Source organism: Daucus carota, chromosome 1, assembly GCF_001625215.2.
Source record: "Daucus carota subsp. sativus chromosome 1, DH1 v3.0, whole genome shotgun sequence".
NCBI classification, from domain to species: domain Eukaryota; kingdom Viridiplantae; phylum Streptophyta; class Magnoliopsida; order Apiales; family Apiaceae; genus Daucus; species Daucus carota.
The window spans coordinates 45,617,492-45,630,769 of NC_030381.2; the positions used below are offsets into that span (position 1 = coordinate 45,617,492).

The window sequence follows — 13,278 nt, forward strand, 5'->3', positions numbered from 1 at the left end:
TATGAGATTTTGATTTGTGCGGATTCTTGATGAAATGTCGCAGAGTTGATAGGATTTAGGTACAATGCTTCAAAATCCCATTGAATTTGGTGGGATTTCAAAAAACTTAAAATACACTGAAGAATGCCACAAAATCCATCATTTTATGAAATGAAAAAAAATCCATCAGCATTTGAATACCATCAGATTTTAATGGATTTTAAACAATCCCAATTGAATACCATCGGATTTTAATGCATAATTTAAAATCCCAATTGAATACCACCAGATTTTGTAGCATAATTTAAAATCCCAATTGAATACCTCAAGATTTTAATGGATTTCAAACAATCCCAATCGAATACCCTCGGATTTCATGAATGCAAAAAAATGCTTTAAAATCTCAATCCAATACACCCCTGTGAATTTGTTTAGAAAGAAATTTTAGTTTGATATTTGATGGTATCCGCAGCTCTCCACGACTGAGTCTAGATTTATACTTGACCCAAAATATCATATATAACTTGGATAAAAATAAGGAAATTGCTAGAGACCCCAAAAAATCATCCCAAATTTTTTTCCCAAATGATGTGTCATAGTGTGATTGGTTGTTTTCACTCCCATAATAATGAGACCCCCTGCAGATTCATCAATAACCCAATCATAATATTTCACGTGTTCGCCACGTCATTCGGTAAAAAAAATTGGGAATTTTTTTTGGGGTCTCTAGCATCACCCTAAAAATAAACGATTGGTATAGAACTTGAATAGTTGTCAGTATACACGTCAGATAAATGCGTGATTTCTGCACAAAATTGTTTCGCATTTCTTGAAGAAACTACCATGTGTGTCACTCATACGTACCTATGTTTAATAATTTCCGAATGAAAAAGTAGTATTTGCTGTCAGAAATTTGAAGCTCATACTAAAGAACACTTATAAAATCAAATGGAATAAGCGAAACCAAACTTTGGTGTTTGGTAAAACAAAAAAATTGTTTCTGTTTGCCTGGTGCTTCTTTTACCATCTCAGATAGCACTGGGAGAACTCATGTCATGTGAAGCAATAGAAAAACGTAACACTAGTCTGCCGAGGGCCCGAGGCAAATATCTATCTGCCCCTTCCCTTACTATATTGAAGCTTTGAGCTTGTCACTTTCAGAAGCCCGTGTTCGCTGCCGTCTACAATTTACATTCCTATCTTATGTTACTGGGCAGTAATGGAAAATTCAAGGCGACTTGCTCGTGCCATTATCAGCTTCTTGTTCTGTGAGATATGTACCAGGAAGTCAAGTCAATTATCACATGGAACTACGTGTTCGGATTCTGTCTATAATCATTTGTCTTCCAGATAAATCTTCTTCATACCCGACCACCTGCAATCAATTACACGCAAAAATGAGACTTGGCAGCATTTTGCCTTTCATTTCACATTTTTCTAACTGTGTAAGTGTAACTTTAGTGTTGAATCTAGAACATGTTTATGCTGGGTTGTGCTCATCTTGTCATCATTAATAAATTAATTCATAATAAGTATTAGTAGCAAAGAAAACCTGAGACTCTGTTTGAGTTTCACTGAAACCATCATAAATGCTTCTGTCTTGCAAAGCATAGCCATTATCCTCCTTGTCCGTCCTGAAGCAAATTAATAGAAATTCATTAAAAGACAAACACGACATAACAGAAGAGCTTTCATCATTGACTTAAATAGCTATAATTATTAGATTTTCTCGTCTCTAACAAAGAATTGAGCTTGAGCTTGTACAAGAATGCGCAGATTCTGCCAAATCTACACTAAAGTATGAGAGAGTAAATAATTGTTGACAAGAGTAAAAGCAAAAACCAGGAATTGACCTGTTTATCCAGTGCTTAGACAAAGCAAAACCAGATTGCAGATCAGCATGGTCTTGACCCAGGACTGGGCGATCAGATGAGAAAAGCTGTTTCTACAATTAAGAAATGACATCGGTGCAAACATCAACCACATAAGAAAACAGGTAACTAATTACCAAGTAAATGAAAGGATACACTTTTGACGCATCCAGTTTTCCCAGGTGACTTCTGATCAGGAATCTATAACCAAAAGTCAAAAAAAATGAGAAGTATTACAGTCAACCACTGTCTTAGGGCAACAATAGATTTTGTTATTACCTTGCTCGTCTCCTCGAGCAAATCCTCGATAGCTGCAGCAACATCAGGAACTGCAAAAGAAACTTCAACAGGTTTTTCATTTTGGCAGATCTTCTTGGTATTTATCTCACATGTAGGATTAATCGGGCTTTTGATAGAAGGCAGTGTACTTTTACAAACGTCAGTATCGGAGAGCTTTGCCCTTTTATTGACAGGGCATGTGTGGTTTGCCTCTGCCCTGTCACTTATTCCACCAGTAAGTTCAGTCCGTAAGCAATTCAGGTCTTGTGACTGACATGTCATCTGGGAAGCACCATCTCCAGATGCCATTTTAACTGCCTGAGTAGGATACTGGCTCACGGTGCACAGCCCTGCCTCTCGATCTTCGAATGTAACTTCATTTGGGCAAAATGAATCCAGGGCAACAACTTTATCCTGTCCATAGATATGTTTGCGTGCTGGTAACTGAATCAAATACTAGGACACGCAGGAGGGCAGGAATATTAAACAACTACTGAAACATGAAGAACTAACCTGTTTGATACACTCATAAACCCACTCGCACTTAACTGGAAGTATCCCCCATTTGCAAGCAGCCTCATACTTTGGGCCACTGGTGAACTTACAAAGTAAATGAGTAACCCTTTTAGTCAATTTCTCAGCAAATTTGGCTCCAAGAACGAAACATAAATTTCTTAAAAGCAATCTGTCTTTCTCATCATACTGTGAGACGCAGAAGCGAAACTTTTGGAATCCAGGAAATGGAATCTGGCAGGTCAGTGGAGAATAGAGAATGTGACTTCCAACATCAAGCAGCTGCCCTTCCTTCAATAACAGTATAACAATCATGTATTCAGCATACCACGAGAGAGAAGGAGATTCAAAGAGATGGTAAAGATACAAAAATGCATGTTCCCACTACCTATCTTTTTCTCTCTGGTTAAAATATAGATATGCAAGTTTGCAACACCTTCCAAGTTTAACATATAAACAAAATATATTCAATACATTTAGCGACAACATTTCTTTAAATTTACTTCACTGAACTTATCATTTATGCTGTATAAGATATTTCCTGGTGCAGAGTTATCAAGGCAACCTAGAATGGAAAGGCCTACCACTTTGCATCCAGTAAGCTTCACGAGCACCCAGGAGAGATGGGTAGGTGAGAGTTAAGACGTTACCTTGGTACATAACATATTCGACCACAGTCAACACAACCTTTACTAAAACCCATGTTGCTTGCTACCATAAACCCCTAAAGGGCATTCAAACTTTCATTTCTCTTACAATATATTATAGTAGGGAACTACAACATTCTTTTATAATATTAATAATAGAAAAAGGCTATATAATACTAACATGTCCCACAGAGATATTTCTTAATAATGTAAGTGAACATTACAATTGATTGACACGAAAAAATAAAACTAAATTTTGCAATACCTCTAAGCAAGACTTTATCCAGTGGCTAGATACAGTAGTGCTCGCTGTGTCATTTATTTTATAGTTATGGGCCATTGCACCATGGCACTCAACAATGAAGTGCGCATAATCATCCTGGCAGCTCACCACCTCTCCACCCCCTTGAATGATCCACTGAACTATTTCAGATTTCTGGACACATGAAACGATTCCAATCTCTTAATAAGAGACAAAAAGATAACCACAAAAAGGAAAAAGATCATGAACAACATTTACCTACGAAAACAAATATAACTAGTAAAGTAGTAATATCAGAATTCTTAATCTACCTCAGGAACATTCATTATATGGTTTTCAATTGAAAAACCCAGTCCACCAAAGCCTAGCTGCTATTATACATATTCTTACTGATTATATTGATGCATCTATCATACTACTCAAGCCTAACCTAAATATGTACTCTATCTTAACTAAATATAAATATAACTCTAAATTTCAGATAAGCCTTTAGCTTAAAGCCTTAACAGGTTACTTTTTTTATATTCCTCATTATCTTGGTAAGACATAGCAAGCCACAAGTCGAATAGGAGTTTAAGATGTAAATCTATGAATGACATTTCTTTCGCTCCGTTTTAATGCTCTTTAAGCTAATCAATGCGTGATCAGCCCCCAAACAAATTGACTAAAACATTATTCAGAATTTTATGGTTTCCACTGAAAAACTACCTAGCTCATGTATGTGCTCAGGGTTATGAAAGCCACACTTAAGCACACTCACATAGTAGAATACATATTTGATATTCCAATAAACCTTTTGAGTGTAGTGCACATGTTTTTTTTATAAAGTGATACTGATATGATGATCTGCTTGTGTTTAAAAGTTATGGTTTTATCATTTGCTCGGAAAATATTAATTCCTTTACTTGTAGAATAGGGGGAGTATACTTCATTTACGTTCTAAACAATCTATTACCAGACGAAAGCAATGGTACTTCATAACAAACTACTAACTAAAGCTTACCCTCTCTTCAGGAAAGGAGCTTGAGAATTGAAATAGCTTCGACTTAAAAACAATTGCTGAATTTGCATCTTGACTTTGATGGCTAGGTCCACACTGTATTTTGCCATAGCCCTTTTCAATTCTATTACAAGAAGAATTTCGGGACTCGTTGTATCTGCAATTGGCACCAAGAGAAGTATCCCTGTTCATGATAACCTCTGCTGCTCTACTCTTGTCAGATGATGCCGCAGGTCCAGGATTCAAATGTTGTTGAACTTGATCATCAGGGAAGAATGACTTTCCTTCTTTCAGCGCCGTTTCGGTCCTCGCAGATTGCTTATTGGATGATAAAAGATCTATAATAATTGATGCAGTTGATGACATATCAGAGAGTTTCATATGTTAGATTGAGAAGCTAAAAGGTATACTAATTACAGCTACCAAAGAAACTTAGATTATAAATATAACAATGATATTAATAACAGAATAATGATTTTATATGTAGAGGGAGAGTTGGAATGTATATCCTATTTTTTCCATCTTTTCTCAAGCATTTTTGATTTTCAATTCCAGGATCAAATTAGTAACATTGTATACTACATGGTTAAATGTGGGGGCTAATGGTAGCTTTTCACGGAGGATGAGAGTTTGAAATTCTCTTAATTGAAATCAAAATTATTTTTAAGCACTGTGATGATTGACCATTAAATGCTAGGCTAATGTATTGAGGTGTACTTGATGGTTGGAAAAATGGCACATTTCAGTACATTTAGCTTGAATAACCAACTGTATGTAAAAGTAACAGCTGTAGGTGAGTAGGTCCACAAGAAATAATAGGTGAGTTTTCAGGTCAATAAAAAAAATCATGAATCTGAGTAATACAGGGATCAAGAGGGGTTGTACACTGGCCTGCCATTGGATATTTGGAACTTTTTATTCCCTACTATAATATACTTATCATCCATATTCTTTTGTTTTTGGAAAAGATGTGCCCAGATACATGGAAAATAGCCATATATTGAAGTTCTGGAAATGGTCAATATACCTTTTGGAATAAGCAAATCATAACCAGTGTGCCTCCGTAGTACAGGAACTTCTTTCTTCTCACGATCACATTCTTCAAGCCATATGGTTTTCACAACAGATATAACACCAGCAGCTGCATGGCCTCTTGCTTCCTTTTTCTCACTGTAAAATTTCATGATCTTGTAAGACTAAAATGGTACTAATAATACCCTGATCACTGATCACGTGGAATGGAGCCATAAACTATAAGCAACTTAATGAAGAAAACTAATCATAGATACAAAATGAGCCAAAAATGCATTTTTAAGGATTTAATAGCATAAGTGCAAGAACTGACATCTCTGAGGGATTTCCAACAACTATATGCGTCAAATTTTCATTTAATGATATATGGCGAGAACCTCCACCTCTGCGGATCATGGTGACTAGCTTACGCGTTTGTGAAGCTTCGAAACCAACAAGTGAGATCCTGCAATTTGATAAGTACAAATCATTGTCATCAGTTTGAGAATCATCGGCAACACATCCGTCGAAATTTGTATCACCATCTGGGAGCATAGCAGTTGCGCTAGTATCCTCCGTTTTATTACTGACAGCATCATCAGGAAATTTTGAAGACATGTTCTCTGAGAGAGTAGCTTCGACATCTGAACCCACCAGGCCATCATGTGTAGCAGTTCTGAAGTTTGCATCCGTGTCAAGGGAAGACAAGCTGCATATAGAATGTTTACCAAGCTTGCCTTGGCTATGCTGTACCTTCAGAGAAGCCTTTGCAGTACTGGTAGAAGATATGGCCTGAACAGCATATGCTTCCTCATTAAGACATGCTAATGGCCAAAGAAAGATATACTGTCAGAAAGTATGCTAATATTCTTCCAGTAGGATTAAAAAATATTGATATCTTGACATCTATACACCAGAAATTAGAGCTAGGTATTATTCTTACAGTACCTCTTCTAGAAACAGACTGGTCAAACCATTTTCTGGTAACAATATGAACGTGACCCCATTTCTTGGCAACTTTGAATTTGTCACCTTCAGGAGCGTATTAATAGTCAAGGAAATTAAGTGTGGCTGTTTCAGTTTTTGAAAAAGAAAATTGGAATTTCAAGGATGACTGCAACAAAATGAGATGGTGATTTCAAAATGGAAAAAAAAAAAACCCTCATTATTGCATGCATACATCACACAGCATTTAAGACAAACAAAATTAGTTAATAAAACCATTAAGAATATATTGGGCAAAATGTAATAACCTGCAATAAGGACATCGACTATGTTTTCATATAAACATAAGCTGAAAGCATTAGAAAAAAGCAAACATGACGTTAGTTTGTGGTAAGCTTTAATTATTTTCATGTCAGCCATTGTTTTTTAGCATACGGAGTATTAGCCAACACGTTGAACATATAGGATAACACTTAGGTGAACCTAATAACTAACGAGAGAATTACACATGCTGTAACTGTGTGCAAGATAAAAAAAAGTAAAATGTAGTCTTATTATCTTTAAGCAAATCACTTTTAGGATATATCGCACACTAGGTGTGTACACTTCTTATTTAGTTCAGGAGAATATGTGCCGCCATTTTGATTGACTAACTTCTCCATCTCCTTCCGCTCATCTGAGGAAAACGCACACATTAGTCTAATAATTATGGGCATGCTCATCATGCAGAGACAACAGATTGCTGGCATAATTCATGATTTACTTCAATTGGCTAATTGTCAACCTGCAGGAACTTTAGTGACGCAAATTATCAATCCTGAGAAAGGAAGCACCCTGAATGAATCCTGTGGAACAATACGATGCTGTTTCCAACATTGATATAGCCAACTTATATTAACGATCGGCTTTTTGAGAATGTTTACAGCCCACTGCAACACTCAGGACAACAAAAAAGAATTCATCACAAGCCGTACTTCGATAGACATATATACATTTTGAATAAAAAAATAGTATCAAGACAAAAATTAAAAGAGCCACAAGACCAGCACATTTATATCGACTCTCAGAATCATATGTGATACCAAATACAAACATTACAGGTATGGCGATTGGAAACAGGTAATGATGGTCACATTAAGGTTAAAGATCATAAGGTTTTTTCATAATACCATGATTTCAGGACATTGATGATATCAATATATAAACTCAAGAATTCATTTAGAAGGGAGGGAATAAAGACAAGAAACTTAATGAACAGAATGACACGAGAAACTTTATGAACTGAATATAGAAGGAAACGCAATTAATTATATAGTGATTATAATGAACAATGTAATGAAGTGACTACAATCAAAGCATCTCATGTAAAACATGAAATAGGCACACCACAGCCGCAGTTATTTATAATGAGAAATGAGAATAGAGTAGGTAACTGCACAGGTACACTGTACACTCAAGAGAATAGAGTAGGCAACTGCATAGGTGATTTATATAGGGTATGGAAATCATAAAGGGAAATTTGTCACTTTGCTGCAAGAGAGAAATTTAAAACCTTGTATTTGGCAGCTAGGACACTCTTTACAATAACAAAGCTAACATCTAATGATGCTTTCATGTGCAGGACGCCTCCCATAGCTGTCACCAACTTACTAATCTCATTCTGCAAGGATTAATAATATGACAAATTACAAAGCGATATATTGAATAGAATAGAAGGTGGTAGAAACTGAATAATACATAGTTTGGGAGACGACAGACAAGAAAAACCAAAGTATCATAAACAATATATTGATATTGTATAACGTGTCAAGCATCTAAGTGAAACACCAAATATTTGGTTATGTGATATATCAATGATGGTCCCTCAAATATGCAAAAAGAGCACTAGATCACGAAACAAATACACTATGTGACATCGTGACTCCCTAAAAGTCGACCGATCAATTTTGCACAACTTGCGAGTTTTAGTTATTAATTTTACTTGACATGTAGAATTTGGTATATTTTCAATTTTACAATGAGGTAATTGTTAACTTACTGTCGATCAGTTTTTCCTTGGAGTAAAAAATTACAGACGTTATTATACATTGATCTCTGGCTATACTTCAGAGTGGTAAATAAAACGAATCTCGAATATCTATTGTTGAGAAACAAGAATGAATCTCGAACTGTTACGCTTCTTTAAGCACATTTAAAAATTAATTTCCTGACTACATAACAGCAGAGGACCATATACATGAACCTGTAGCTTTGGCAGTGTTAACTAACTGATAAACAGTAGACAACTTTAAGTTGGGTGATTTCCTTTACACACCAAGAGTTTGACCTCAGTATTTAGGGCTTTTTGCCTCAAGAGATACGCTATTCTAGAATTACACCTTTATGTAGAGAAAATATTAATTTACTTAAAGAAAGATGGCACCACTGCACCAGATTGGAACATCAGTCATGAGAGTATATAGTTGTCGAGCATTAATTAAGTAACCGATATAAGTGCAGTACAAATGGAAACATAAAAAAATTGAGAGATACATAATTATTATTCCGTACAACAAGCATGTAATTAGCAAAAGGCATAAATTTGGAAATCAATCGATCAGTAACCTATTGGCCTTTGTTTATGAGAAGAGTTTAAAAACACAAGAATATAGCTTAACCAAATTCTTGTATGTGAAGATAGAGCTGAGAAATATTTCACGGCAATGTAATACAAGCACAGTACCTTCTCATCCATGTCAAAACCAGATGCCAGTACTTTGACCCCGTCTAATGCAAGACAACAAGTGTACCCTTGTTTAGGCAGTAGCCGGTGTTCTTTTGCACATGAAAGTACACATTGAGGACCTAGTCGAAGGGAAAAAACTCAATAATATGCAATCAATATATTGACTTTCTCTAACTGGAATTACTAAACCATCAGATAATAGAAATATATATATATATATATATATATATATATATATATATATATATATATATATATATATATATATATATATACACACACACATACAAGAAAACGAGATATTTCAAACACTTTATAAAAATACACATTAACAAAACAATTTGATGCTATGTTTTTAATAAACAGACAGGTATACGCTCAACAATTAGCAATCAAGTCATGGCGCCGCCTTTCCTTCAATGTTATAATGTTCCATCAGTATCTCAGAATCTCTAATACACACACACTAAATAAGTACACTAAATAAGTTGCCTTATTTTGTGTATAATTTAGAAGGAAAAACTTTATATACATAATTATGTATACGCAAACATTCAAGTACACTATCTATATGCGGAAACAGGAAACCAGAGACAAGAAAATTAACGCAACCTCAAAAGAAGGGACGAGCATTTATACCTAACAAATTGCATCCCTTACTTCGGAGATCATCAAACTTCTCCTACGGATCATAAAAATCAGCATCATATTCAGCTCAACACAAAAACAACAATTAAACACAAATAAATAATCGCAATTAATATATATGAGCATTAAAATGAGTATATACATGATCCATAGATGCAATAACATGATAATCACTCGGTCCATTGCGCAACGGATCGCAACAAAGGAATATATCGGCTCCGTTTTGCTTGAGAGCGTCGTGGAGCGTGTCGAAGAGCTCGGGCGGAACTAAGTTCCGCGACATGAACACGTTGGTTCCCTTAAATGTTTTGGTCATCATTTTGAACTGATTTTTGTGCGGTGGAGCTGGATTAAGTGCGCGTCGAAGCGTAGGTGATGTGAATTGGTGGAGTGTTTTTGTGTGTGGAGTGAATTGTAGATTGAATTGGGGTTGATTGGTTTGGTTAATTGAATTTGGGGGAGTGTGGGAATTTGTGTGAATTAGGTTTTTTTGGGTTCGGTGAATATCAAAAATTAAAGGCGGGAAATTCCTGATGCTGCTAAAATAGTGATAGCCAAGTGTGGACGAATTCTGTATGGGGTTTAATTGATGCGGGCCGGAGTGGTGGGTCGGGTAAAATGTATTAGAATAATTTGGTCGGGTAACTAAGAAAAAGTGAAACCGATAAAAAAACTTACGCATTCGATTAAAATTTTAATGAATTGTATATGATTTTGATTTTGTGCGAATTCTTAATAAAATATCACAGCGTTGATATAAATACTTTAAGATTTAAGCATAATACTTCAAAATCTCATGTATTTTGATGGGATTTCTGAAATTTAAAATACACTGAAAAATCCCACAATCCATCTTTTATGAAATCCAAAAAATCCATCAGCATTTGATACCGTCACAATTTAATAAATTTTAAACAATCTTAATTGAATACCATCAGATTTTAAAATATAATTTAAGTACCTAACTGAATATCACCAGATTTTGTAGCATAATTTAAAATCTCAATTGAATATCTCAATATTTTAATGGATTTCAAACAATCTCAATCGAATACCTTCGGATTTGATGACGGGAGAAAATGTTTTAAAATCTCAGTCGAATACACCCATTTTGATGTTTGTTTCACTGAAGTTATACTTGAAGTTATGGTTCTCTTTCGTAATTTTTTAGATTTATCTAAAATTATTTCTTATCCATTCTCCTCCTTATATGTTTTTGTTTTTCCTTTCACGACCTGTTTTTCATTTAATTGATGTATAAAGTCATAAAAAACCATATATATACATCATATTTTTTATTATCACAGTAAATAATTTAGTTTTTACAAAATAAAAAATGATATAGCCTATATTTTAATTTATTAAAAATTTATTGACATTTCAAACAAATATATTATAATTTAAAAATATAAATAAATTATATTATAAAAAACATAATATATTTGACCTTTATACAATATCAAAAAATCAGATACAAATCTAATCATCTGATTTTTCATATTGTTTCCGATCAAAACCGAGCTAGTAAAATAATTCAAGATCATTGTTTTGTTTTACTTTTTACATATTTTCTTTTCTGGATCATGTTAAAATTAAAAGATACATATCTTCAATCATTTATTAGAAAATAAGTAACAAATTAACAATGAAGTGTTAATATGTGAGTTAATCATTGAAGGTGTTTGGGATAATAATAATAGGAATGATGTTTAAGATGGCGGAGGGGTGGTATTTGAAACATGGAAGGGGGTGTTTTGGATAAATGCAGAAATGGTGTTTGAGACATAGACACCGAGACAAAGAATTGAAAAAGAAATGACCCATGTTTGAACAAAGAAATGGGTGGTGCATTAGATTTATCTGAAATCATTGTTAATTTAGAGGATTGCAATATTAAGCGATGTACATGATGTTCATGAGTACAATCAAAGTTTAAGATATATAAGCAAAAAAAAACATATACATGCGCCGGATTACTACGTTAAATTCATTACATTCATCTTGATTTTGTGAGTTTGCAATGATCAATAACCTAATTTATATCATGTTAGTTAGTCTCCGTGTATAGAATTTTGTTATCTATATGCAAGTTACACAATTTTTATCTCATTTTTAAGAATTTTGTTTCCTTTTTTTTTCTTCTACACTAACCTAAATTACCTGAAACTTTAACAAGCAATAAAGATGTTCATATCTAATGTTGTATGCATGCATACGTTAAAGTTTTTGATAAAATTTTATTAGAAAATTTTCCAGGTTGCCACAAAGAGTAGTATAAAACATGAATTTTCATGCTTTATGAATATGAAAAAAATTTGAATTTTCTAATGACTTACATAAATTTTCATACTTTATGAATATGGTAAAAATAAATGAAATTTTTTATGACTAGTTTAATGAATAACGTCCCTAATTATCGAAGTAATGAGCATTTTTTTCGAGTTGCATTGCAAAATGTGTAAATGTTAAACATAATTGTAGGAAGTATTCGATGGAAGTATAACAAATCGTAGGGAGAAATGATTATTCGATAGAAGTATAACAAATCATAGGAAAAAATCGCCTCCTGGATCAGAGTCTGTCGCGCTTAAGTGCGGTTAGAATTTGTGATTATGCCTCCTGGATATGAGCCTGTCGCGCTTAGGTGCGGTTTACCGGGTTCCTACGTTAAAAAAAAAAATCATAGGAAAAAATCGATAACAAAGGTGTTAGAGGATATCAGGCGTGTACTACTTTATTAAATTAGTCAAAAAATATTTTAAAAGTTAAAAAAATCTATCATCAAAACTTGTTTGTGTAGTTTCTTTGAGATTTCATGTGCACGTCTTATTAGCATGTTCATAATAATCTTGATATTTTTTTCAGACTTAATTTACATGAAAAAAACTTACAAGATAACATTCGAAAATACTTATAACGAAATAGGGGATGAAAATCAGACTAATAAATAAACATGCTTTTGTTGTCCCACCACCAATGATAGGAGAATGCAGATCAAACACAACGAGGATATTTTTTTTTTATATTTTTATAAAAATAAAAAAATGTTAATATATGATTAACCAGACTTCATAGTCAACTAAATTAAATTTAACTCAAGTCAATATCAAGTATAAATTTTTTTACGGTTTATGAAAATTAATTAAATTGTGTTTGATGACATGTAATTTATTTCGAATGTTGAATTTTAAATATTAAAATTTAAATTGACCTTTCCATTTTCATATTTATATTAATATGTGAATATTTTAAATTTCAAAAAAAAAACATCTCAGTATATCCCACCATTTTATTTGATAAAATTTTGACTTTCAAATAAAATTATTATATTATTTAGCAAAATTAAAGTTAGAGGGGTGGAAGTGCAAAAATCAGCAAAGATGGTCGTTTTTTTCATC

At 33.6% G+C, this 13,278-nt stretch overlaps 1 protein-coding gene across 1 annotated transcript; it reads right to left on the reverse strand.

Moving 5' to 3' along the window:
* Window positions 1-760: 760 nt before the first annotated feature.
* Window positions 761-10,440, reverse strand: LOC108214466 (uncharacterized). Its single transcript, XM_017386476.2, has 17 exons — window positions 10,023-10,440; window positions 9,872-9,914; window positions 9,230-9,351; window positions 8,060-8,167; window positions 7,292-7,436; window positions 7,092-7,183; window positions 6,511-6,604; window positions 5,897-6,386; window positions 5,579-5,721; window positions 4,555-4,889; window positions 3,555-3,725; window positions 2,643-2,933; window positions 2,130-2,543; window positions 2,007-2,051; window positions 1,833-1,918; window positions 1,532-1,613; window positions 761-1,354 (listed from the first exon to the last, which is right to left on the reverse strand). The coding sequence occupies exons 1-17, from the start codon at window positions 10,197-10,199 to the stop codon at window positions 1,280-1,282; spliced, it is 2,913 nt and encodes a 970-aa protein (XP_017241965.2). The 5' UTR covers window positions 10,200-10,440; the 3' UTR covers window positions 761-1,279.
* Between the last annotated feature and the right edge of the window lie 2,838 nt (window positions 10,441-13,278).

What these genes read in the sequence shown, in the direction of transcription:
- LOC108214466 (XM_017386476.2), bottom strand. Translation starts at nt 10,199, where the DNA reads ATGATGACCAAAACATTTAAGGGAACCAACGTGTTCATGTCGCGGAAC. An exon ending in CCAGTCTGTTTCTAGAAGAG is followed by an intron (nt 6,387 to 6,510) that starts GTACTGTAAGAA and finishes TTTGGCCATTAG; the next exon opens with CATGTCTTAATGAGGAAGCA. An exon ending in TGCTCGAGGAGACGAGCAAG is followed by an intron (nt 2,052 to 2,129) that starts GTAATAACAAAA and finishes TTTTGGTTATAG; the next exon opens with ATTCCTGATCAGAAGTCACC.